Genomic DNA, 25,831 nt, shown 5'->3' on the forward strand with positions numbered 1-25,831 from the left:
TTAAGTATCGACGCGCTTTTATCTGCGGACAACAATCAAGTTGGTGAGGGACGGCAGACTTGGTAGGAGGGAAGGCTGTCTCGTGTGAAATATTCTGTCAGTATTTGGTGCTTTACGGTATGTAATAGCTGTTGATCCGCGTCATAAGTTTTAGAAGCAAAAGAGTATGGTGTTTCTTTACTTCACGTAACATGGCATACTGCCATGTTTAGTACGCCTGTTGTTTCTGACGGTATTGCATAATATCCGTGTAGTGACCTATTTTGACGAGAGGATATGACTGTGGTAAGGGAGGTAACTGGTGTGCGCTGACTAGGTAAGGTTTAAGGAGTGAAACTACCCCTAAGCAATGTCTCTGCGAATTTACAGCGAATGGCAGAAATAAGTTACTTTAGGAATTGTAACAGTGTGAAGTGTCGAACCCTGGTCTTCAGCTCGACAAGCGGCTATTCAACTGTCATTTTTGCCGTTTAAAATATTTTTCCAAGCGGATAGCGGGTAGCGGGGCACGGGAGGCACAGTTAGTTGAGATCTTGTCTTATCCATGCCAGAGATTCATATCGTTTCTCAAATATCTGTTTCACTGTATTGACAGTGAGGGTGTGGGGAGTGTGTGTGTGTGTGTGGCTCTTGTAGATGAACACATGTAGATCAAGACTGCATGGTGTCGGTCTCTTCACGATAAACGTCAGCATGTCGCGTGGTTGCGTTGTCGTTATCGAGTGTCTGACATACGAGTGAGTGACAATGAGGAGTGGTGAATGAGCTAACATGCCGCATCGATCTATATGGGGAACCGAGTCTGACAATGTGTCAACAGCAAGCATCAAGCATGGGACACCCAAGTCAGCGAACCTGACCACCCAATCCCGCTAGTCGCCTCTTACGACAAGCATGGGTTACTGGAGACCAATTCTAGCCAGGACCTTCACGGGTCACGATCTCACGAACAGTATGAACATCGATCTACTTGATACATACGAAGGCTAGATGAGCCGCTTGAAACAGGGTTTACCGTTTCTCGATGCCACACGCGACATGGAGAAGCTGTGTGATTGTTTATGCCCCCGGGATATAATGTAGGGGCATATGGCTCGTCTCTCTTTCTGTCCGTCCGTCCGTCCCAAATCATGTCGTTTCCGGAGCATAACTCAAAACCGTTCAATATATATCAACAAAGATTTGTAGATATACCAAACAGAACGTGGTGTCTTTTGCTTTTTACAGATTTTTATTTTCTTGATTTCCATGGAAACGATTTGGACTTAGTCTCAAAAGGGGTTGACTTCGTGTCCCGAGGGATGACTAAAAACCTTTCTATATCTATCAACAAAACATGGCAGATACATTATTTTAAACAGATCTTGAAGTTGTTGGATTTTTGGGGTTGTCATTTTCTCTGTCATGACTCTTGTTTAGGTAAGCGAAGCAATCTCGGAAACTACAAATAAACTTTTCGTTTTGGAGATGCTACGTATATCCGCCCCATTGAGACGCTATTTTTTAAGAAATTTAGGAATTCCCCAAATGCAGTTCTGCAACCCTCCGTTTGATTGACAACGTAATCACGGAGCATAGAGGTCCATCGGGAAATAAACGACAGCTGAGCTACGGGGCGGCAGGGTAGTTTAGTTGTTAAAGCACTCGTTCGTCACGCCGAAGGCCGGGTTCGATTCCACACATGGGTATACGAAGTGAATGTGAATCCTATTTCTGGTGTCTCCTGACGTGATGTTGCTAAAAGCGGCAAAAACTAAACCCACTCACTCACTCACCATCACTACTGTCAACATTCTTTTAGTACCGGTATATATATATATATTGCAGCCCCTACCTGTGCTCGTGCTTTTCACCAAATTCAGACTGACTAAATAGATGTATCTGAGATCTTCTCCTGCGCTAACTGGACTGAATATGAATGCACCAAGCCATGATACTGATTTGGCCACCTGCTAATGTACCTCAACTGATCATTTACATGACACATACCCTTTTCGCATTATATTTACAGCAGGACTACGTCTCTACCTTGTATAATATCTTTTCGATATGGATACAAATTAGGGCTTAGATTTCAACCTTAGAAGTCGAAAAATGACCACAACAAAATAAGTTTTTTTAAAACACCTACGACAAAGATTACTTCAAAATAATCCAAAGAATATTTATCTGACTTAAACATTTTAGTCAAGTGACTAATCGTCATCACTAGTATAAGATATTAAATCGCTTTTTCTGTCAGACCAAACAATTCATAAACTGAACTGCCGTTGTCAGATTTTACCTTTATAGCATCCATCCAGCCGTCCGTACGTGCGTGCGTGCGTGCGTCCTTAAATCCATCCATCCATTCATCATACATACATACATAGACCAAAATCAAACTCTAAGGTCGATTAAAGAATCCTGTGCAATGCAATTTATATGTTTTATTTTTAAGTCCTCTCATTTTGCAGGGGACGATGATGGCAGCTTCTGCCGATGACACCTCCGATGATCCAGGGGACATCACGAGAAGCGTGGGATTAGGTTTTTCAATGGTCATCAAGAGCCTAAAACTGAAATTTCCCAAAGTCTCTAACATCACCACCAAGGAGCTCGCTGATTGGCTGAAACCTGGATCCGACACCGATGTCATTCTCATTGTCAGTAAACCATTAACGATCCCTGCCGAAATTTCACTTGGAAAATAGTAGATACAAATTTAAAATATATGACCTACCGTCGTATTCATGATCAAATACTTCTGTGATACTCGGATATTCTTGCCTCAACCGTACAAAGGTTGTATTAATTCACAGTGTGTTGATTTGCTGGAGATAATACGAGTGCTTCGAGCAAATGCAAAGTTCTATCTTCAACTGATAAAAAAGGACTCAAAGGCTTGGTGTCGGCACCTAATTTAGATCCATATGTATGTAAGGAATTGTCGTATACGTCTTTGTAACAAATTATTTCCCCGGATAACTCAAGCTGACTATATGGCGCTAGAAGGTCATAGTCACATTAGTTATCCCACCGGGTACCCATTTTCTGCTGGGTGAACATAGGCAATTTTGAACGAACTCACTTGCCATAGGTGAGACCACATGTATCACATGTGCTTTGTTGTGGGGCAGGACGGAATTCCTAGAAACTCACAGGATTCAAGCTGCCAATCACGGTCACCCATCCAAGGAGTGTCCGCACCCAGCGTTGCTTAACTTCAACTGATTTGTGCCCTGAGCTCTATGCACAGGACCACACACCACCACCATTGTATGTCTGTTCTTGTGGTAGATAGACGGATGTCCTAACACTAATATTTTGAAAGTTAGTCGAAATTCATTCATTAAAATGCATTCACAACGGGTTGATTATTGTGAGACTCCGATCTGTGACAAACACATATATCAAGGACTTTATGTGACGGATGAAGTTCAGTTAGTTTGATGTTTAACATCACACTTATTAAAGCTCCCGCTATACGGCGGCGAATTGTTATTAGAGAGAGAGTACGTCACCTTGGCCATATTCTGCTGTTATTAGAGAATCTTGATCTAAGAATACAGCGATTGACATCATGAAGTCATACACGTAAATACGATATGATGAAGACATGCACCAACGGAGTCTGACCGGATCCTATTACCCGCCTTTTACGATTTAAAAAAAGTACTAGAATCTGTACTTTACTGAGAAAGTGTAATCCCAAATATACCGTATGACAAATTTGAGAATGTTTTTTCATTTTAGTAAGTTATTAAAACCAAATCCTGCAACATCCGGCTTTCCTCTCTCAACAAGCTGACATGTCGCGATATCATGGGAATACCGTTTTAAGCGGCGTATCCCAACGAAGTAAGGCAATCATTACTCGAAGCACTCGTAAAATCTCCAACTTCGCTGTTTATGTTTGCCAGGACAGTCGACCGAAGGAGGAATATGACGTCAGTCACATAGAAGGCAGCACCCGTGTAGACTGGGAGGCAGATGATGCACAGATCGTCCAGGACATCCCCTCCTTAAACCAGACAGGTAAACTGCTCGACCCTCTAATCTCCATATTTCTTTTGGTTAAATCAAGGTTTAATCAGTGTTATTGGAATAGGGGTAGAGGTTTTCCACTGTCTTTCCGTTACCCATTCACATAGTTGCCGTTTGTCTTTAACGTCAAATGAATTTTGTTACATCGGACGATCGAAACTGGTTATTTTCCAGCAAAAACTAAAATTACAAATACTAAAAAGCTGCACTTTTCTTAAGAGTGAGTGAGTTGGATTTTACGCCGCTTTAAGCAATATTCCAGCAATATCAGGACGGGGGACGCCAGTAATAGGTATCACACATTGTATCCGTGTGGGGAATTGAACCCGGGTCTTCGGCGTGACCGGCGAACGCATTAACGCCTTGGCTACTCCACCGGCTCTTCATTTAGAGAAACATGTCTATGATTTTATTACTATACATACATGTATAGTAATATTACGAAATTCTCATCATAGTTGGGGCGTAGGGTAGCCTTGTGGTTAAAGTGTCCGATCGTCCCGAACACTCGGGTTCGATGTGTGAAGCCCATTTCTGGTGTGCCAGGCCGTGATATTGCTGGACTATTGATTGCTAAAAGTGGCGTAAAACTAAACTCACTCACATTTCATCACTGTTAACAACAATAACAACGAGTAAAGGTCTGCAGGATTTATCATTGTCTATATACAATGCTTTCATGCACAGACAAAATACCGTACCTATTCAAAATTGTATTCTGTCCAGGTCCAGAATCGACAGACCGGAAGCGAGTTGTCGTCTGCTACTGTTCAGTTGGCTACAGATCTAGCGCCACAGCCCAGAAGATACAGGCTCTTTTTGCCAAGCAAGGTATTGCATAGCTAGTCAGTTTACATCTAAATAAACCTTAACATATGTAATATTTTGGATTACACATCCTGGATTCGAACCCACACCCTCAGAGTCAGGCACCCAATATGCAATAGTCAGCAAAGTCAGCCTAACCCACAACCCGGAAGTCGCGATGACTGAGCGGGTAAGGCCGCTGACTTTGTGTGCTAGCGATTAGGTGCCTGACTCTGAGAGTGTGGGTTCGAATCCAGGATGTGACTCAACCCAACAGAAGTTCAATAATCTTTACTTTAATAAGAAAATAATAATAATCCCAAGTATGACATATGTTACGTCATCACGTTGGTTTGAAAATGAATTTTGTGGATCATGGAGGTTGAAATTGTTGTACCTGCAAATTGTGATAAAAAATTATTGAAGGCCTTATGCTCGGGAAATTAAACGTGACGAGCGCAAGGACAGAGGCTATTCCCGTATTCTCTCTCACTTCCCGTATCCTTCTCTCACTTCGCGTATCCTTCTCTCACTGCTCACATTCCTCGGTCACTTCATGTATTCCTCACTTTCGATATTCCTCGAAACGAAATTGGACCACACACGTGAAGGAGATACTTTTTAATACAGGTTTTAACTACATTTGGTATGATCAACATGTATACTGTACTTCAATTTTCATAATGACTTTTACACAGAGGTTAAAAGACATATTTCTGCAAGATTGGCATCGCGCCCTGAGTTTGTCGAGTAAATGTTTCTGTTAGAAACAGCTAAAATCCACTGTTGAAACTGAAACTTACCTCAAGGTTAAAAATGTGAAGAAATTTAGGATAGCAATGCAAGACTAAGATGTTCATCCCATGATCTATTTGTGGAAACAGGAAGGTACACAAATATCTCTAATCTCTAATATCTGTCTAATTATTATATTAGACACAAAATTACTCACAAATGTATTGCTCTACTGAGTTCGAACAATTCTCAAATTGTACGAAATGTATCAGCATTTATATTCAATGCTTTAAACTATAGAAATACTGTCATGTCTTAATTGTGTCATGTAATATCCACGTTAATGATTTGCTTATATTCTACCATATGCATATTGTAATTGTACTACAGGCATGTGGTCTCTTCAGTACTGAATAAACGGATTTGCGATATTCCTCTCTCATTTTGAGGTGGGTATAAAAAATACCCTTTTATGAAAATATTGTTAGGATTTCTACGAACGAAATGCAATCAGCTGATGTGGTCTTAGATACGATATAATTTCAGAGTCTCATGCCAGTGTTCCTGTCTACAACCTGGAGGGGTCCCTGTTCAAATGGGCCAATGAAAGGCGGCGCATGGTAGATGCGGCCAATCAGAAGACAGAACTTGCCCATCCATACAACAGTGTGTGGGGCAAGCTGCTTGATAAAGAACTTAGGCAGACCTCTTCTTGAGTACTTGTTTACTTAGGTAATTATTTTTTCTGGTTGTGTAACTATGGGAACATGTCTCTGTTATTCGCTCAGTGCCAAACACACCTACCTTCATTATTGCGGTTCTGTTAGTAAACCAAAGTCTATGGATGGTTAGTCCTGTACCATCATTGATTAAAATTGTTTAGACCCGAAAAGGATATTGTTCTTTCTTATAAACTTCTAGAACACCTACACCACAGTGCATAACACATGTCACGTCCCCCGCCTGGCGTCAAAAACAACACATGTCGCGTCCCCCGTCTGGCGTCACAAACAACACCTGTCACGTCCCCCGCCTGTCGTCACATACAACACACGTCACGTCCCCCGCCTGGCGTCACAAACAACACCTGTCACGTCCCCTGTCTGGCGTCACAAATAATACCTGTCACGACCCCGGCCTAGCGTCACAAACAACACCTGTCACGTCCCCGGCCTGGCGTTACAAACAACACCTGTCACGTCCCCGGCCTGGCGTTACAAACAACACCTGTCACGTCCCCCGTCTGGCGTCACAAACAGGCACTGTCACATCCCCCGTCTTGCGTCACAAACAGCCTCTGTCACGTCCCCTGCCTGGCGTCACAAACAACACCTGTCAAGTCCCCTGCCTGGCGTCACAAACAGCCTCTGTCACGTCCCCCGTCTGGCGTCACAAACAACACCTGTCACGCCCCTGTCTGACGTCACAAACAACACATGTTATGTTCCCCGTTTGACGTCACATATAACACCTGTCACGTCCCCTGTCTGGCGTCACAAACAACACCTGTCAAGTCCCCTGCCTGGCGTCACCAACAGCCTCTGTCACGTCCCCCGTCTGGCGTCACAAACAACACCTGTCACGCCCCTGTCTGACGTCACAAACAACACATGTTATGTCCCCCGCCTGTCGTCACACACAACACCTGTCAGGTCCCCTGTCTGGAGTCACAAACGACACCTGTCACGTCCCCCGCCTGGCGTCACATATAGCACCTGTCATGTCCCCTGCCTGTCGTCACATACATCACTTGTCACGTCCCCTGTCTGGCGTCACATATAACACCTGTCAGGTCCCCTGTCTGGCGTCACAAACAACACCTGTCACGTCCCCTGTCTGGCGTCACAAACAATACATGTCACGTCCCCGTCTGGCGTCACAAACAACACCTGTCACGTCCCCCGCCTGTCGTCACATACAACACATGTCACGTCCCCCGCCTGTCGTCAAAAACAACACCTGTCACGTCCCCCGCCTGGCGTCACAAACAGCCTCTGTCACGTCCCCTGCCTGGCGTCACAAACAACACCTGTCACGTCCCCGGCCTGGGGTCACAAACAACACCTGTCGCGTCCCCCGTCTGGCGTCACAAACAGGCACTGTCACGTCCCACGTCTGGCGTCACAAACAGCCTTCTGTCACGTCCCCTCTATGTGAGGATATTGTTCTTTCTTACAAACTTCTAGAACACCTACACCACAGTGCATAACACATGTCACGTCCCCCGCCTGGCGTCACAAACAACATATGTCGTGTCCCCTGTCTGGCGTCACAAACAAATCCTGTCACGTCCCCCGCCTGTCGTCACATACAACACATGTCACGTCCCCCGCCTGTCGTCAAAAACAACACCTGTCACGTCCCCCGTCTGGCGTCACAAACAGCCTCTGTCACGTCCCCTGCCTGGCGTCGAAAACAACACCTGTCACGTCCCCCGTCTGGCGTCACAAACAGCCTCTGTCACGTCCCCCGTCTGGCGTCACAAACAGCCTTCTGTCACGTCCCCCGTCTGGCGTCACATATTGTTCACGTCTGTCACGTCCCCTGTCTGGCGTACACAACACAGTGGCGTCACAAATAACACATGTCACGTCCCCGCCTGGCGTCACAAACAACACCTGTCACGTCCCCCGTCTGGCGTCACAAACAGCACTCTGTCACGTCCCCCGTCTGGCGTCACAAACAACACCTGTCATGTCCCCCGTCTGGCGTCATAAACAGCCTCTGTCACGTCCCCCGTCTGGCGTCACAAACAGCCTTCTGTCACGTCCCCAGTATGTAAGGATATTGTTCTTTCTTATAAACTTCTAGAACACCTACACCACAGTGCATAACACATGTCACGTCCCCCGCCTGGCGTCACAAACAATACCTGTCACGTCCCCCGTCTTGCGTCACAAACAATAGCTGTCACGTCCCCCGTCAGGCGTCAGAAACAACACTGTCACGTCACGTCTGGCGTCAGAAACCCTGCCTGGCGTCACAAACAGCCTCTATCACGTCCCTGTCTGGCGTCACAAACAATGCCTGTCACGTCCCCCGTCTGGCGTCACAAACAGCCTCTGTCACGTCCCCTGTCTGGCGTCACAAACAACACCTGTCACTTCACCCGTCTGGCGTCACAAACAACACCTGTCACTTTCTTTGAGAGGCATTTTAAAAGTTGTGAAGATGAAGGAAAACTGATTTCTATGGATAGTCAACTTCTTTATTGCAATGAGTGCGACGTTGCCAGTTGTAGGTACTAACACCGTTATCACTTGCTTGATAACGGTGTTAGTACCTACACCGAAACGTCGCACTCATTGCAATAAAGAAGTTGACTATCCATAGAAATCAGTTTTCCTTCAACACCTGTCAGGTCCTCCGTGTTTAACCCCCTGGGTGCCACAGAGACATATGTTCTTCCTCTTTAACCCTCACTTTGAAGTCCAATAAAATTCTAAATAAATCACGCACACAAATATCCTTCACAGTTTTGAATTCTGTTCCTTGATACCACCCACTATTATCTAAGACAAAGCTAAAGTGCTTAAAATAACCTTTCAGAATATGCTTCATCGTAAATGTCGCCGTTTTTGACACAATGCGAAATCGTGATTCACAGTGTTAATTGTTGTATGTTTTGAAATGTGAAAATCGGATAATTACTGGGAGTATTGAATTTCAAAAATAGCATATGAATCTCTTTCAACAAATGCAAATGGGCAAGTAACTGAATATGTTTACAGCAACATGAACGTCATGTTAGATTCCAACCTCCACATTACCAAAACCTTTATAACCTAATAGGAGGAATATATTCCAAAAGCACATGAAAAAAGAGTAATGGTCGTGAGGTCATCAGCAACATTACCACTCCGAGTTATGGTAACTGACAGTAATAATATAATATGCAATACTATGCAAACATAAGGCGCGACTTTGAAATTAAGTTAGAATAGTTATGAGCGTAAACCCTGGATAATATTGCTTAATTTCTCATTATCATAGTTTAACCTTGTGTTGGCGGCAAGGTTTATGCCCGGTACTCTTAACTAAAGAACAGGCATCACAGGAAGCAGCTGTAGGTGAGCCAATGTAACAGCGGTATCACGTCAATACCACGTTGGCTTAGCTGAGCATGAATGCTAATTTCAGTACTGCTTTTCCCAATCCCTATTACCGTTACTTTTCACTTGATACAACCCAGTTCGAATTCCGTTGAGGAATTGGACCCCTGGGGCCAGTTCCACAAAACGATCGTAGCGTTCAACCTTGTCCTTTATCCAGATTAGAGCAGCTGTATGGGCACCATCGCCTTACCGGACGGGTCTCTGGAACCTTTCAAGAATCGGTGGACAGACAAAAGCACCGCAGGACCGAAGCCCCATAGACAAAAGCCCCTCGGACAAAAGCCCCATAGCAAAAAAACCAAAACAAATGAGACAAAAGCCCCAAATTATGTTTTCTCAAGGTGGTCTGAGTAGGAAGTTGGTCTTGAGAAGGGTAATCCATGAATCAACTCAACTTTTGTCGTAAAAGGCGACTAACGGGATCGGGTGGCCTGGCTCACTGACTTGGTTGACAAATGTCTTCGTATCCCAATTACATAGATCGATGCTCATGTTGTTGATCATTTGGTTGTCTGATCCAGACTCGATTATTTACAGACCCTCGCCACAAAACTGGAATATTGCTGAGTGCGGCGTTAAACAACAGCCAAAACATATTTTTTAAATATTTTAAGGCTATGTGTTTAAATTCACAGAGAGGGTCGTATTTGATCCTAAACGCAGCCAACCCGCCAAGGCCCCGATCCACAAAAGTTTCGTAGCGTTAGCATCTATCGTACCTCAAAGGTCCGCCAAAGATGCGTTATAGATCAAAACCTTAAAGTTGAAAAATGATTCATGTTCAGGAGAGATACTATACATCCTCGATGAGTGGAAGATATTCAAAACAGAACTTGCTGAGAGTTTTATTGCTGAAAATGAGGCCAAAACAGAACGAGGTCATTACCAGAAGAGACATCTATCGGGCTTCTACCGCCTTTTCGTAATCCGGTATCTTCTGTTGGTCCTGACTCTGATACGAGAGCCACCATGGGGACGGTACCTGCTGCGGTAGCTGCTGCGGTACAAGGTACTAACCCTGCCGGGATACCTAGAGCGGCCCCGGTTGCGGTATCCACCCCCGACATTCACCCCGCCTCGAAACCGATCGTCTTCCTCCTCCTCATCCTCCTCCTCCTCGTCGTTGTCAAACTCCCAGCCTCGCTTTTTCTTGTCTCCCAAAATGGCGTCAGTAGACTTCCGGTTACGGAGAAAAGCTTTTGCAACTTCAACAGGGCGAACAAAGTGATCTGAAACAAAAGATAACGCAGTTTTGTCTTGTTCTGCTGGCACAGACCCATAAATATTCCATATTTGCCCACCAGAATATCAAATGAATGTCCTTACGGCGATTGTGATTTGAGAAAAGTGAACACGCATAAAATATTGAACGACCTAGCGGTCCATGGGCAGAAACAATTCTGAAGATCGCACTGGAGTCATACATATTTGAAGGCATGACTTCTCTGTAAATGACGTCGCATTATTGAACTAGTATACAAACACAACGCGGTCGATCAGTAGAAGTGAATGAAATGAATCAACCGAGAACACCACATTTCATGCAACACAGCCTGACTCGATTCCAGCAATGGCACTGAAGCTAAACTGACGCGAGTGCCAGGCATTAAAGGTACATAAAATGTCAGCCTCATATATTATACAAAAGGGCTGGAAGGAGAAAGCGAAACCCCAAAGCTATTCGTATTGTTACAACAGACAACCACGAGACAAGTGCATATATACTATCAATACCAAGTAAATAATATATACATGTATAGCAATTAGGTGCCTCTCTCTGAGAGTGTTGGTTCGAGTCCCGGATGAGACCCAATCCCCCAAGTACTAGAATCTCTACGTAACTGAGACGTAATACCAAATATCACATACGTTAAATAATATTCGCTAAAATGCTTATATTTATGACTGTTCAGTAAATAATATTGCCACTTAAATAGCGCTGAACTCCATGCTGCAGAGGCAACCTCTAATGTCTGATAATGTTTAATCATGTGTGGAATGCCGTGTGATAATGTTAAAGCATGTGTTATAATCTGTGATTATGTGTTGTAATGTGGAATACTGTGTGATAATGTTAAAGAATGTGTTATAATATGTGATTGTGTGGTATAGTGTGAAATACCGTGTGATAATGGTAAAGCATGTGTTATGATCTGTGATTATGTGTTACAGTGTGGAATACCGTGTGATAATGGTAAAGCATGTGTTATAATCTGTGATTATGTGTTACAGTGTGGAATGCCGTGTAGCATTGTTAAAACGTGCTATAATCTCTGATTATGTGTTACAGTGTGGAATACCGTGTGATGATGTTAAGGCATGTGTTATAATCTGTGATTATGTGTTGTAATGTGGAATACCATGTGATAATGGTAAAGCATTGTGTTATAATCTGTGATTATATGTTACTGTGTGGAATAATGTGTAACATTGTTAAAGCATTTGTTTTAATCTGTGATTATGTGTTACAGTGTGGAATACCGTGTAACATTGTTAAAGCATGTGTTATCATGTGTAATTGTGTTATAATATGTGATTGTGTGGTATAGTGTGAAATACCGTGTGATAATGGTAAAGCATGTGTTATGATCTGTGATTATGTGTTACAGTGTGGAATACCGTGTGATAATGGTAAAGCATGTGTTATAATCTGTGATTATGTGTTGTAATGTGGAATACTGTGTGATAATGTTAAGGAATGTGTTATAATATGTGATTGTGTGGTATAGTGTGAAATACCGTGTGATAATGGTAAAGCATGTGTTAGAATCTGTGAGTATGTGTTATAGTGTGAAATACCGTGTGATAATGGTAAAGCATGTGTTATAATCTGTGAGTATGTGTTATAGTGTGAAATACCATGTGATAATGTTAAGGCATGTGTTATAATCTGTGATTATGTGTTGTAATGTGGAATACTGTGTGATAATGTTAAAGAATGTGTTATAATATGTGATTGTGTGGTATAGTGTGAAATACCGTGCGATAATGGTAAAGCATGTGTTATGATCTGTGATTATGTGTTACAGTGTGGAATACCGTGTAATATTGTTAAAGCATTTGTTATAATCTGTGATTATGTGTTACAGTGTGGAATGCCGTGTAGCATTGTTAAAACGTGCTATAATCTGTGATTATGTGTTACAGTGTGGAATACCGTGTGATGATGTTAAGGCATGTGTTATAATCTGTGATTATGTGTTGTAATGTGGAATACCATGTGATAATGGTAAAGCATTGTGTTATAATCTGTGATTATATGTTACTGTGTGGAATAATGTGTAACATTGTTAAAGCATTTGTTTTAATCTGTGATTATGTGTTACAGTGTGGAATACCGTGTAACATTGTTAAAGCATGTGTTATCATGTGTAATTATGTCTTATAGCGTGGAATACCGTGTCGTAATGTTAAAGAGAGAGAGAGAGAGAGAGAGAGAGAGAGAGAGAGAGAGAGAGAGAGAGAGAGAGAGAGAGAGAGAGAGAGAGAGAGAGAGAGAGAGAGAGAGAGAGAGAGAGATAATGTTTATTTGAGTTTCACTTTCTGTACATTGTCATAAAATGCCTGCGTTTTGTACAAAAGTTAATAGTACAGAAACCACCCGTTGGGTTATGGGAGGCTATATCAAATCAATAAAAACATTGTGAACCAACAAATATCAGCACACGTATAATCGTATACATTTGAAGTTAACACGTACAGGTATGCATACATACATAACATATATACAGCAAACATACATACAAACAAACATATAATCACATATACAAAACAGCATACAACCGCACATAATATACGCATACACGCATACATACACACATACATAGAGACCTAATACACGTATACACACATCCACACACACACACACACACACACATACACGCATGCATGCACACATGTTAAATCAAGTGTTGTAGTCTGTGATTTTGTAATTTAACTCACCAGGAAGTGAACCAACGGAATCCTCTGACGTCTTCACCTTTGTGACGTCACACAACACTACTGTTGCTGCAACGAAATACGAAATCTAAGGTTTAATATAGGTCAGAGGAACATTGAAGAACATTGACACTGCGTGTAGTAAGGGCGATGTGGGTAGTCTAGTGGCTAAAGTGTTCGCTCGTCATAACAATGACTGGTTCGATTCCCAACAAGGATACAATGTGTAAAGCCAATTTCTAGTATTCCCCGCCTAGATATATTGTTCACTCACTCACTCACTCAGCTGAGATATGAGGTATACACACACTGTGTTCCATGGTAGAATGGAACCGAACACACATATATAGATAAATGAGTAACCTCGCTCCACAATCAATTTTAGCACACTGTGACGTGGAAAACGAGAAGATGTTGAGTGAAGCTCACCACTTCAGTACAATTTTGTGAGTGGGTTGTGTATCTGAATTAAGAAACATTGTTGAAGGTTTGACCAAGCATGACGCTTTATATGCTCAAACATTGCTTTAAATTTTTAATTGGACAAAGAGTACAATTGTTGGCCCTTGGAAGTGAAGCAAGCGTTACGAGGCTTAGTTGCCCAGGTGAAATTATGAGGTTTCTTGTTCTATAATTGTAGATAAACTCTTTCACTTGCCACACTTGCTGTGAACATTAATATACTGAGTCAAAAAAGAAACCTCACAAAATGTAATTTGAAAAATAATGAATAATTTTTCTCTGATGATACATCTATGTATCCGAAATGGGATCCCTATCTTTCGACTCTAGAAAAACGTTAGCAAAACACACTCAAATCCATCCATTCGTCGTGCAAATGACGTTAGTGCCAAATCAGGTTTTGCACGTGCAGTCGATCACGTGATCTTCGCATCAAAGTTTTCTTCATATGCACGTGTTTGCATTGCCCTCAAGAATTGAAAAAACACTTTTAAACCACAGTTCTAACAGTACTTGAAATGCCACGATTGTCAAATGTGCAACGTGAACGTGCCGTTGGCATGTTGCAAGCGGGAAGATCAGTTATTGACGTCGCAAGAGCAATGGCATGCTGCCGTCGTACTGTGTATGACTTGCGAGGTCGTCTACAACAAACTGGCACCACTTCTGATCGCCCAAGGTCGGGTTGTCCACGTGTGACGTCACGAGCAGAAGACCGTCAAATTGTCCTACGTCACCTACGTGACAGATTTCTGCCGGCTACACGAACCAGGGCTGAGATGTTTAGAGGTCGACTGTCCTCACAGACCATTCGAAATCAGTTGCGGGCTGCCAATCTCCATTCTCGACGTCCATATCGTGGGCCAATATTGACACCGTTTCATCAACGTCAACGTCTGCTGTGGGCCCAACGTCACCTCCGATGGACCCAGAGAGACTGGAATCGAGTCGTCTTTAGCGATGAATCCAGGTTTACCCTCAGATTCGCGGACGGCAGGCACAGAGTCTGGAGACGACGTCGTGAACGGTATGCCCAATGTTGTGTACAGGAAGTCGACAGATTCGGGGGCGGAAGTTGCATGGTGTGGGGTGCTTTCTGTGGGAACAACCGTTCCCGACTTCTGGTCATCCGTGGAAACCTCACAGCTGCTGCTTACCGCGACCAGGTGCTCACCCCTGAACTCGTTCCTTTCATGGCAGCTCATGGCCCAGGTCTACAGTTCCAGCATGATAATGCTCGGCCGCATACCGAGATGTTGACACGAAATTACCTTCAAAACGCTGGAATCAACGTCATGGACTGGCCATCGAGGTCCCCTGACCTCAATCCAATAGAGCACGTTTGGGATGCACTTGGGAGAAGGCTTCGTGGTCTTAGGAACCAACCTCACAATTTGCAGGAACTTGGCGCTGCCTTGCAAGAGCAATGGCGCAGAATCCCCAACCACGTGTTCACAAGCATCAGGCAGTCGATGAGGAGACGGTGTTTGGCAGTGGTGAATGCGCGGGGCGGCCATACACGATATTGAACTGAGAAATTTCGCATTTTTATTCTTGTGACTTGACATTCTGTATACCCATGTTTTGGAACGGCGGTGTAGCCTAATGGAACTGATTATGGCACTGTCAGTGTATCGAGTACATCACACAGATCACAGCAATGAAATAATAACAATTTAACCATCTTACCATCTCTTGTTCTTTTATAGTGCCCTGAAGAAAGAATGTGAAGTTTCTTTTTTGACTATATATTAAGAGCAGCAGTGAGTTGTTCAGATCATGATATGAGAATCCTGCTGACGACACACTCTAATGTTTTAATGAGGCGTGGTTATTGTGACTGTAACATCTGCATGCAGTCAGATGTAACATCAGAATGGATTTGTCTCCAGATTCACGGCTGAAAGTCGGTTAAGTGTGCTTTACTACAGAGAAGGAATGCAATATTTACGCAAGTGCTGTCTGTGGAGTTAATGAACTGATAACAGACAAACCAGAGCCTCGTTCCACAGAGCGATATCAGCAGGGACCAGTGAGTGAGTGGGGGGGTTGAGTGAGTGAGTGAATGAGTGACTGGGTGGTTGGTTGAGTGAGTGAGCGAGTGGGATTTGGTGGTTGAGTGAGTGAGTGAGTGAATGAGTGACTGGGTGGTTGGTTGGTTGAGTGAGTGAGCGAGTGGGTTTTGGTGGTTGAGTGAGTGTGTGAACGAGTTGCGTTAAACACAACTTTGAACAGAATTCCAGTTGTATCACTGAGTGATTCAGTTCTAAGATGTGACTTTGGTGAAGCCCACGAGTTAATGTGTTGTGGGAATAAACCCAGCAAGTTTTCTTGGACAGAATGATCACATGTTTCACGGCAATGATGCGGTTGTTAGAGCTTTACTTCGGGTGGTCAGGCTTGCTGACTTGGTTGACACATGTCATCGAATTCCAACAGCGTAGATCGATGCTCCTGCTGTTGATCACTGGAGCGTCTGGTCCAGACTCGATTATTTACAGGCCGCAGTCATATGGCTGGGATATTGCTGAGTGCGGCGTTAAACAACTAACAAACAGACACACAGAACGTCGGTGGCACCCCCGTGCACAGGTATAGTGATGACAAACCTAGACACATAATCAGGACCAATTTGTGAAACGAACCCACGATCATTTCTGGCAAACATTCTAGACATAACCCTGCAGTGAAATGGGCCATCCTGTATAGATAACGTGGCCATATTATCGCCCACGATATAACATGTTTATATGCACACCAGGGCTAGATTTTCGAAGCTCTCTTAGCGCTAAGATAGAAGTAAGCTAATGTTAATGCATGACACTTACGACTATCATAGCGCTAGGAGAGCTTTGGTATTCTAGGCCCAGTTCATGTTTAAACTTTGCATACAACGTGTTGTTTCCCGAACATTGTATAAACTGTATAAATGACCCTCTTCTGTATTAGAACTGTATATTACATGACTCCATTCATTTCAGTAAACCAACTGTGTACAACATTATCTGCGTTATACAGTTTACCTACCCAGTATTATGGCCGTCCCCGCAACGACGCATGCCCTCATGATGATGTGTACAACCTATGTCCCCAAGGCGTGTAGCACAACTGACCTGACATTACCATCAGCTCACTGAAGGTCGCTGCAGCTATTACAGCAGGAAGTCGCTCATTTCTGGTAATAGAATCAATTAACATTGTTAGGTCATGTGATCGACCCCCAATTGTAGCAAGGAGCACATTAGGGAAGATCGCACCGCCTAACCTTTAGTATTAAAACGCACACGTGTAGATCCGGCTGAACATTGGTCTTCAGCAACCCATGCTTGAAAGAGGCGACTCACGGATCAGCCTCGCTCAGTTCGTTGATGTCATCGTGTCCCATTTGCGTAGATCGATGCTCATGATGTTGATCACTGGATTATCTGGTCCAGACTCGATTAGTTATTGACCTCTGCCATATAGTTGGACTATTGCTGAGTATGGCGTTAAACATCAAACAAACAAACAAACAAACAAACAAACAAACAAAACACACGATATTGATAAACAGGAATATGTTTATTCAAATCGTAATCATGCGATGGTGATAAACAACCTCATGTGGCGTGACGTGACGTGACGCGACGTGACGTGACTAAACTCCCCACCACTCGTCATTCGTGCTGTCTTCATCGCCCAGCTGGCTAATTTCAATGCTTTCTCCGTTGCCTATTGACCACGTTTCTGTCTTTTCACCATTGGCTTTCCCACTGACATCTCGACTGACGTCACCGTTCCCCCAACCCCCGTTGTCCCAGTCATCCCCCGGGATGTCGTCTGGGTCAACTGACGTTTCCTCATCAGGGGAGCGTTCCACGGCATCTGCAGAGTTGATGGAATCGGCGGCCAAAACCAGTGCTTCTCTCACTCGCCCTGCAATATGAGGAAAGGTTCTCAATGCGAGTACTTGTTCGTTTTTGACCAACTGAGCAATATCCATGCTATGTTAAAGCGACATGCACTTAACTTTGTCTGGGTCAGACAAAAGAGTGGTTGATAGCGTGAACATCTATGAAATAGTGACTACTTTCATCGCTCTCTCCAACAGAACAACTCTAGTGTGGCGGTGTTCCCCACATGGGTACAATGCGTGAAGCTAATTTCTGGTGTCCTCCGCCATGATGTTGCTGGAATATTGCTAAAAGCGGCGTAAAACTCACTCACTCACTCGTGTGGCGGAACTGAACACCTAATTTCCAACAGTGTACGGTTTCACAAAGCGATCTTAGTGTTAAGACTCTTTTTACTGTATGAGTGAGTGAGTGGTTTTACGCCACTTTTAGCAATATTCCAGCAATATCACGGCGGTGGACACCAGAAATGGATTTCACGCATTGTACCCATGGGGAATTGAACCCGGGCCTTTGACGTGACGAGCGAACGCTTTAACCACAAGGATACCCCACCGACCCTTTAACAGAAACATTGTAGAAGTTATTACAGTCGAATCGCAAACGGACGTGTGATTAACAATCGCCTACTAGTTCATCTTCAGAAGGTTAACTAGTATTATCAACGACAATTATTACAATATGTTTGAGGAAATCTGACACTGCATTGACACCTGACCTTCACCGTGCTGACCTCCACCTTGTTGACTGGACACTGTTACTGGACAGTTGGATATAGCCAAACACGGCTTGGGTTATCGTTAACCATTGTTAAGAGTAAATGATACCACTATTATCACTTACGCCATTTAATCAGATTATAGTCTGTGGGCAAAAGAAATTATATTGATGACAACTGGATTAGACCTAAAACGTGAAAACGTTAAAAACACGTAATAAACGCAGGGTCCAATACGCAACCTGAACTCCGTATCAAGTACATGTACATTAATACTAAATGATTCAGTTGGTTGTTTAACGCCGCTATATGTAGCAATCATGCCTGGATTCAGTCATGCCTGGATTCAATCATGCCTGGATTCAGTCATGCCTGGATTCAGTCATGCCTGGATTCAGTCATGCCTGAATTCAATCATGCCTGGATTCAGTCATGCCTGGATTCAATCATGCCTGGATTCAGTCATGCCTGGATTCAATCTTGCCTGGATTCAGTCATGCCTGGATTCAATCTTGCCTGGATTCAATCATGCCTGGATTCAGTCATGCCTGGATTCAATCATGCCTGGATTCAGTCATGCCTGGATTCAGTCATGCCTGGATTCAGTCATGCCTGGATTCAATCATGCCTGGATTCAGTCATGCCTGGATTAACAATCCCTGGCTTCCACTTGACCATCCACCAATTAACTGCTGGTTTCCTTTGTTAGACTGTTGTTGTTTCAACATGTACATATATAGCTGTTTGTTCCTAATTGTTTCATTCACCTGATGAAGGAGTAAGAACATACTTCGAAACGTCGTGACCCTTCACAATAGAGAAGTTGTCATCCATAAAAAACTCTTGTCTTTATATGGCGGCGATCTGTAAATACTCAAGTTTGGACCAGACAATCCAGTGATCAACAGCATGAACATCGACCTACGCAATTAGGATACGATGGCATGTGTCAAGCAAGTCGGTGAGCCTGACCACCCCATCCCGTTAGTCGCCTCTCACGACAGGTATCCACCAGTTGGAGAAAAAAACATGCATGTACTGCAGTGCGTATGATTAAACCCAGGTCAAGAGAACCGTCTCGTGAGAAAATGACTTTCTTGTTTCAGATAACTGGCGGTTTCAGAGAACTATGCTCCGTTCCCAGGGTCCCGCGTTCAGAGGTATCTACGGTAATCACTTTCTATCAGAACCTTATAGTTCTCAGTAAAGTAGTTCGGATTAACAAATGTCCGCATTAACGAATTGTGGAATACTAAACAGACGTGAGGTAGACGGATGTGAGGGGACATAATAAAGAGCCTTATCGTACAGTAGATACTCACCAGCAAGCGACTCTGCATCCGGCTGTGAGTCAGCTCCCTGTAGAGCGCCCAAGAGCACTGAAACCAGCGTTATTGCGTTTGATAGAATATATTCTGATTTTGGCAATACAATCAGTGGTCAAACACCATCACGTGATTTCTCTATGCACTTCCCGAAGGACAAAAAGTCACTTGACTCACCTGTTATTGCTACAAAAGCCAACATCATCCAAGGTAGATCTAAAACAGGTTGTCTGTGTCTATTCTAGCGTTCAGGCGGGCGGCGACTAGATATACCTTGTATTACTATCTCGCCCCCTCGCGCGCTCGCGTCCTCAGTCCTCCGCAGTAACACAATTGAAAGTCATTACTGGAAATTAACTGTCATAATACGAGCGGCGTTAAGTGGGTGATCTTCTCCGACCTTCCAGAGCTTGGTCATTTGACGTTTGGGTGAGTGAGTGAGTATGATTTAAGCCACTTGTGCAATACTCAACAATATCACGGCTTGGGACACCAGAAATGGTCATCACCCATTGTACCATTGAACGCTTTAACCATTAGACCACCCCACCGCCCCAACGCCCTTCGACGTCGAAGACAAGTACAAGAGTCTTGAAATGTATCCAGGGTGGCACAAACATGATGTTTCATTAGAGGCTGAGCTAGGGAGGCGAAATGATGCAGAACTTGAGTTTCCGGAAACTAAGGAACTGTGGTAGACACTTTGGCAGATATTATCCCAAAGCTCTATTTTGCTATTTTCGCTTTTGGGAGTGAGTGAGTTTAGTTTTACGCCTCCTTTAACAGTATTGCATAAATATCCCTGCGGGGGACACCAGTCTTCCCCACATTGTACCCAATCGAGGAATCGAACCCGCGTCTTCGGCGGGACGAGCGAACGCTTTAAACACTTGGCTACCCCACCAAGCCTATTGTTGTAAGGTAAAAGCATCCCCAATACCTAATAAACTTAGCTTTTCCTTTGGAACCAACCCTGAAGTATTTATAACTAATACGTTCCCATGCAATTTCAAGTGGATATCCGTATTGCGATGCGTAAGACATGTATCGAATAGTGAAACTTAACGTATCGTTACAATGTCGTATCATTCGCGTCGCTCCTATTATTGTGGCATTGTATTACAGCCAGAAGAACAGAACATACTGCTTGGAGACAGATCACACTAATCGCGAGCGACACAGACCTTACAAGGGGAAGGGATTCTTAAAGGAGAAGTGTACACGAAACCACGTTTACTCTTATGAAACAAAATGGATTTTTTTTAATCAGTTAATATCAATGTTTGAAAAAATACGCTTATTTTCTGACAATGAAAATATAAAATAGCATTACCCTTATATTATAGCTAAAACACATGGAATTATCATGAAACGGCCCTCCTATTATCAGAAATTTGCGGGCCGCTGCAAATGATATTGGACCGCTCAACCTTAACGACGGGCCACTATCAGTTCTGTTGTCAAGTGACATAATAGTGGGTGCGTCGGTTGATTCGACTTTGGCTTTGGACTGGCAGATATTCTGGGTCAAACAAGTCAAAGCAACCCGAATTCCCGCTTGAAAATAACGGTAACATTGGCTTTCTTGCTGGTGCTAAACTTAACAATTGCACTATTAACGTTGTTGTTGGACCAAAACCGAACACTGACAAGTGACGTTGTGTCTGACATTATAAGGGTAATGCTATTTTTGAGGGCATTATCATTTGCAGAAGCCCGAGGTCTTCCATTAACTGCCCGACGAAGGAGGGCAGTTGAAAAAGCCCGAGGGCTTCTGCAAATGACAATGCCCTCTAAAATAGCATTACCGTTATTATTGCTAAAATACATGGAATTTGTGTTGAAAAGAAAAAGAAACAATGAAGGAATTTGACTGTAAGTTTACTCAAAACCAACTTCTAAGTGGGTTGACTGACCCCTCGCAATGCAATTACGTCATCGAACAATTCAATTGACGTCACAACAGAGAATGACGATATTCGACCTTGGCCTTTGCCAAGACCTTGGCCTGCAGCATGTCAAACTATGGCCGCCATTATGCCAGCAACAAAGTCAGTTTTCAGTGTTCGGTTTTGGTCCAACAACAACGTTAATAGTGCAATTGTTAAGGTTAGCACCAGCAAGAAAGCCAATATTACCGCTGAAGCGGGAATTCAGGTTGCTTTGACTTGTTTGCCCCAGAGTATCTGCCAGTCCAAAGCCAATGTCAAATGAACCGTAAGTCATTTCAACATTTTCTTGAACAGAAAATCGGCGTTCACGTGAGCAGGTTGGCCTATTCGGATATTCTAAAGCGTTTGCTGGCATCTTGGGTGACAACACGTGCTGGAGGATTTCACTAGATGCTCTCTTTTGCGCGCTACTGGACCCTGAAATGTAATGCTTGAGTGATTCCTCGGACTTGTGCTTCGTGATGTTGCAGATTTGTTTTACGTCTACACCTGCCTGAAACAGGTATGTGATGGTGGAAGCTCTGACTGAATGGCAAGTGTATACCTGTGATAAACCAGCCTTTTTGGAAATCTTCTGCATAATGGTGCCCAATATGTTCTTTCCCAAAGGAGCATTATTGTACCAAACTCCTGATTTCTCGAAATCCTTCCGAGGAGCCTGGAAAAGAGCATCGCAGTCGGGGTGGAGTTTTGACAGATAGAAGAGATAAATACTGACTGGATCCTTGGATGACTCATTCTCATATATTCTGACATCTGAACAGTCCTGATTAGAGGGATTACTGCCTTGCCAGTTCTTTGTTTGCTCAGCCGAAGTGAAGGTAAGAAAGTGTTTGTCATTGTCGTCACGCTTCAGCTGAAGTGTCGGTTTGGTGAAACTTCTCCAACCCAGACGTCCCCGTCTTCCCAGAAAGAAACACAGATTGAACCAAACCATTTCTTGAAGCCTGGTTGGGTCAGTACTCTCTAAATCCCCAAAATATCCTGACAGTTTGTCCATATCTCCTCGCTCAATGCAAGGTTTGTGTTGTAGGGATCTTCCTCCATCTACAAAGTAGGCTTTACAACGAGATTCGAACATGCTGTTTGCGTTTGTAAACTCTTTATCAGCCATTATGTTTATGTTGCGCGAGAAAGGTGGATCTTTTAGAGTACGATGAACTGCAGCTCTCAGTGATCTCAATGTGCTAGGGGTGGGAAGCTCAGCTTTGTTAATATTTTGGCCATTTCTTCCGTTTCGACTGATTTTAGATCAATGTTGATATTACGTTGAGATGCCCAGTCTAAAAAACAAAAAAACCAAAAAAAATTGTAAGACAAAATCGTGACGGTTTTAGTTTCTGGCTCATGATTTATTATATCGAAATTGCTACATAATTAGGCCTAGCGTCACAGCTCATCAGTGAATGCCTTGGTCCCCCAGCAAGTTTGTTTTTGAGTAATTGCTGATTTCCCTTCCATTTGGAGTTTATCAAGTTCATATTCATCTAAATCGCTGTCAGTTTCATTGATATCCGATTTTTCGACCCAAAGAGAATCGGTTGGTTCATGAAGCGCTCTTTAATCTCCCGAGCCGACGCTGCCGTACCAACACAATCAGACGCCATCTTGTGTTGTCAGCGTTCGGCATTGTCTGCCCACGCACCCACTATGACGTCACTTGACAACAGAACTGATAGTAGCCCGTCGTTAAGGTTGAGCGATCCAGTATCATTTGCAGCGGCCCGCAAATTTCTGATAATAGGAGGGCCGTTTCATGATAATTCCATGTGTTTTAGCTACAAAATATGTTAGGTATAATCTAGTTATATTTCAGCTATAATGAAACTAATACCCTCAATATAAGTGTTGAAATGTTATGCCATTATGAGGCCTTTGTTTGCAGAGCTAAACCTGCGCCACGTGAAATGGGTCTAATAAGGTCTAACGACGTCATTCGTTTATCAGTTAGGCACCAATGACGTCATTTCCGAGGGACATAAACCATGATGTGTGTTTATTGTGTTTATAGAACTCTCGGTTAACCCCCTGGGCCCGGTTGTTCAATACTCGGTTATCTTAACCGCCGGTTAACTCCTAAGGGCCGGTTAAATCCCTAACCGGCCGTTAGGTAACCGAACGTTAAATATGCGTTGTTCAAAACATGGTTAGTCATGCCGTTAGCTAACGCCGCCGTCAAAGTTTAACAGGGTGGTTAACGTCACTGGTTAGCTTCCATATATCCCACAATTCCGTTTTCTGTTTACTTCCGGATTACCAAAAATGGAATCGCGAAATGTCGCCTGCACCTCAAGGAAAAAGAGAAGTAATGACAAGGGCAGACAATAGCTTGTCTTTTTCGTTTTTGACGTAACACACATTTACATCATTGAGTGAGTGAGTGAGTTTAGATTTACGCCGCACTAAGCAATATTCCAGCTATATGGAGGCGCTCTGTAAATAATCGAAGTCTGGCCGAGACAATCCAGTGATCAACAACACTGGAGCATCGATGTGTGCAATTGGGATACGATGACATGTGTCAACCAAGTCAGCGAGTCTGACCACCCGATCCCGTTAGTCGCCTCTAACCACAAGCATGGGTTACTGAAGATCAATATTCTAACCCGGAAATTCACGGGTTTTATATCATTGGTATTGTCCGATTAATGGAGCATAGTTTTAATGACTGTAATTTATCTGTGCATGTGCAGTGAGTAGTTAAGTTACAGTAGCAGCAGGAACGAAACGTTCGTTGTTATAACGAGGAGTGTAAGTAATGGTGTTACTCTCTATATTGGTTAAACAGACGTAAATTAAATAGCTTGAGGTCAGTTTTAATGTCTTATTACCACTTTTCAAGTTTTCTATAATAGTCTCTGTCAAATCGTGATTGAATATTCAGAGGTTGACCCGAATATTGTATTTTACATTTCCGGGTACTCGATTCCGATTCGGGTAAGTACATGCGGGTACTCGATTCCATTTTTTCCTACTCGTCCCAGCCCTACTGAATTCCTCATACATTTTAGAATCTAATTACAACTGGTCTTTGTCACCAATACCAAGTGTCTAGATAAACTGAAACGAAAGATATTGGGGGTGGAAACAAATGCTGTGCTCGAAAGACAACACCTGTTTGAAATGTAAACAAAGAACATTTCAGACTTTATACTGTGTAGCATTTTCTCAATTTTCAGACACCCATTTGCATGGAAAGAGCATAGTAGCAAGAAATAGGAAATTAAAAATAGATACAATACAGGAATGTGATGTGTTTACACGAAACTGTCAAGTTTCTGTGCAGAGTGACGCCATGGCTGACGCAAAATTACGCAGAACGACAACGGTAATAATCGGCATTTCTGGCCGCTTCTTCTCTTTCTTAAAATGAAAACGATAAAAACATGTAACAATACACAGATAGTCAGAATCATTCTGATTACTTACATCTCATATTTATGTACAAACGATCCCTGAATCAAGGGAAGGGTCCTCGCAAAACCCATGTCAGCCACCATCATTTAAGAAATCTCAACGGTAGTGATGTCATACGTCAACATTGTTGTACATATTTGGCAATTTCTCTGAGGTGAAGGTCGGTAGAATAAGAGTATACACAATCACCATATCCCGCCGATTACACTTTCAGTATCATAATGTATTCATTCGGATATTTTTTTCATGAAACTAATTTAATTATCTACATTTAGTCTTGTTCAATATCATACAATACGTGGTTATAGGGTGTACGTGTTTGATTCTTTGAAAGTGTTTGTTTGAATAATATTTACAGAAGAAATTCACACATTTAGTGTAGTAAAACATATATAAACCTTCACACAAGTGTTAAAAGATGAAACGTAGGCATCATGTTCTT

General features: G+C 43.1%; 3 protein-coding genes across 3 annotated transcripts; 1 reads left to right on the plus strand and 2 right to left on the minus strand.

Moving 5' to 3' along the window:
• Positions 1-6,460, plus strand: LOC124279009. The gene is made up of 5 exons (XM_046714804.1): positions 1-117; positions 2,457-2,645; positions 3,903-4,017; positions 4,753-4,857; positions 6,115-6,460. The coding sequence occupies exons 2-5, from the start codon at positions 2,463-2,465 to the stop codon at positions 6,282-6,284; spliced, it is 573 nt and encodes a 190-aa protein (XP_046570760.1). The 5' UTR covers positions 1-117; positions 2,457-2,462; the 3' UTR covers positions 6,285-6,460.
• Positions 6,461-10,512: 4,052 nt separating this feature from the next.
• On the minus strand, positions 10,513-17,241 carry LOC124278987. The gene is made up of 3 exons (XM_046714777.1): positions 17,112-17,241; positions 13,626-13,691; positions 10,513-10,912 (listed from the first exon to the last, which is right to left on the minus strand). The coding sequence occupies exons 1-3, from the start codon at positions 17,149-17,151 to the stop codon at positions 10,593-10,595; spliced, it is 426 nt and encodes a 141-aa protein (XP_046570733.1). The 5' UTR covers positions 17,152-17,241; the 3' UTR covers positions 10,513-10,592.
• Positions 17,242-17,624: 383 nt separating this feature from the next.
• LOC124278988 lies at positions 17,625-20,340 on the minus strand. Its single transcript, XM_046714778.1, has 3 exons — positions 20,198-20,340; positions 20,018-20,074; positions 17,625-17,999 (listed from the first exon to the last, which is right to left on the minus strand). The coding sequence occupies exons 1-3, from the start codon at positions 20,223-20,225 to the stop codon at positions 17,722-17,724; spliced, it is 363 nt and encodes a 120-aa protein (XP_046570734.1). The 5' UTR covers positions 20,226-20,340; the 3' UTR covers positions 17,625-17,721.
• Between the last annotated feature and the right edge of the window lie 5,491 nt (positions 20,341-25,831).

The sequence above is a fragment of the Haliotis rubra genome, unplaced genomic scaffold (assembly GCF_003918875.1).
Source record: "Haliotis rubra isolate DU_JTF1 unplaced genomic scaffold, ASM391887v1 Scf244, whole genome shotgun sequence".
In the NCBI taxonomy this organism is placed as follows: domain Eukaryota; kingdom Metazoa; phylum Mollusca; class Gastropoda; order Lepetellida; family Haliotidae; genus Haliotis; species Haliotis rubra.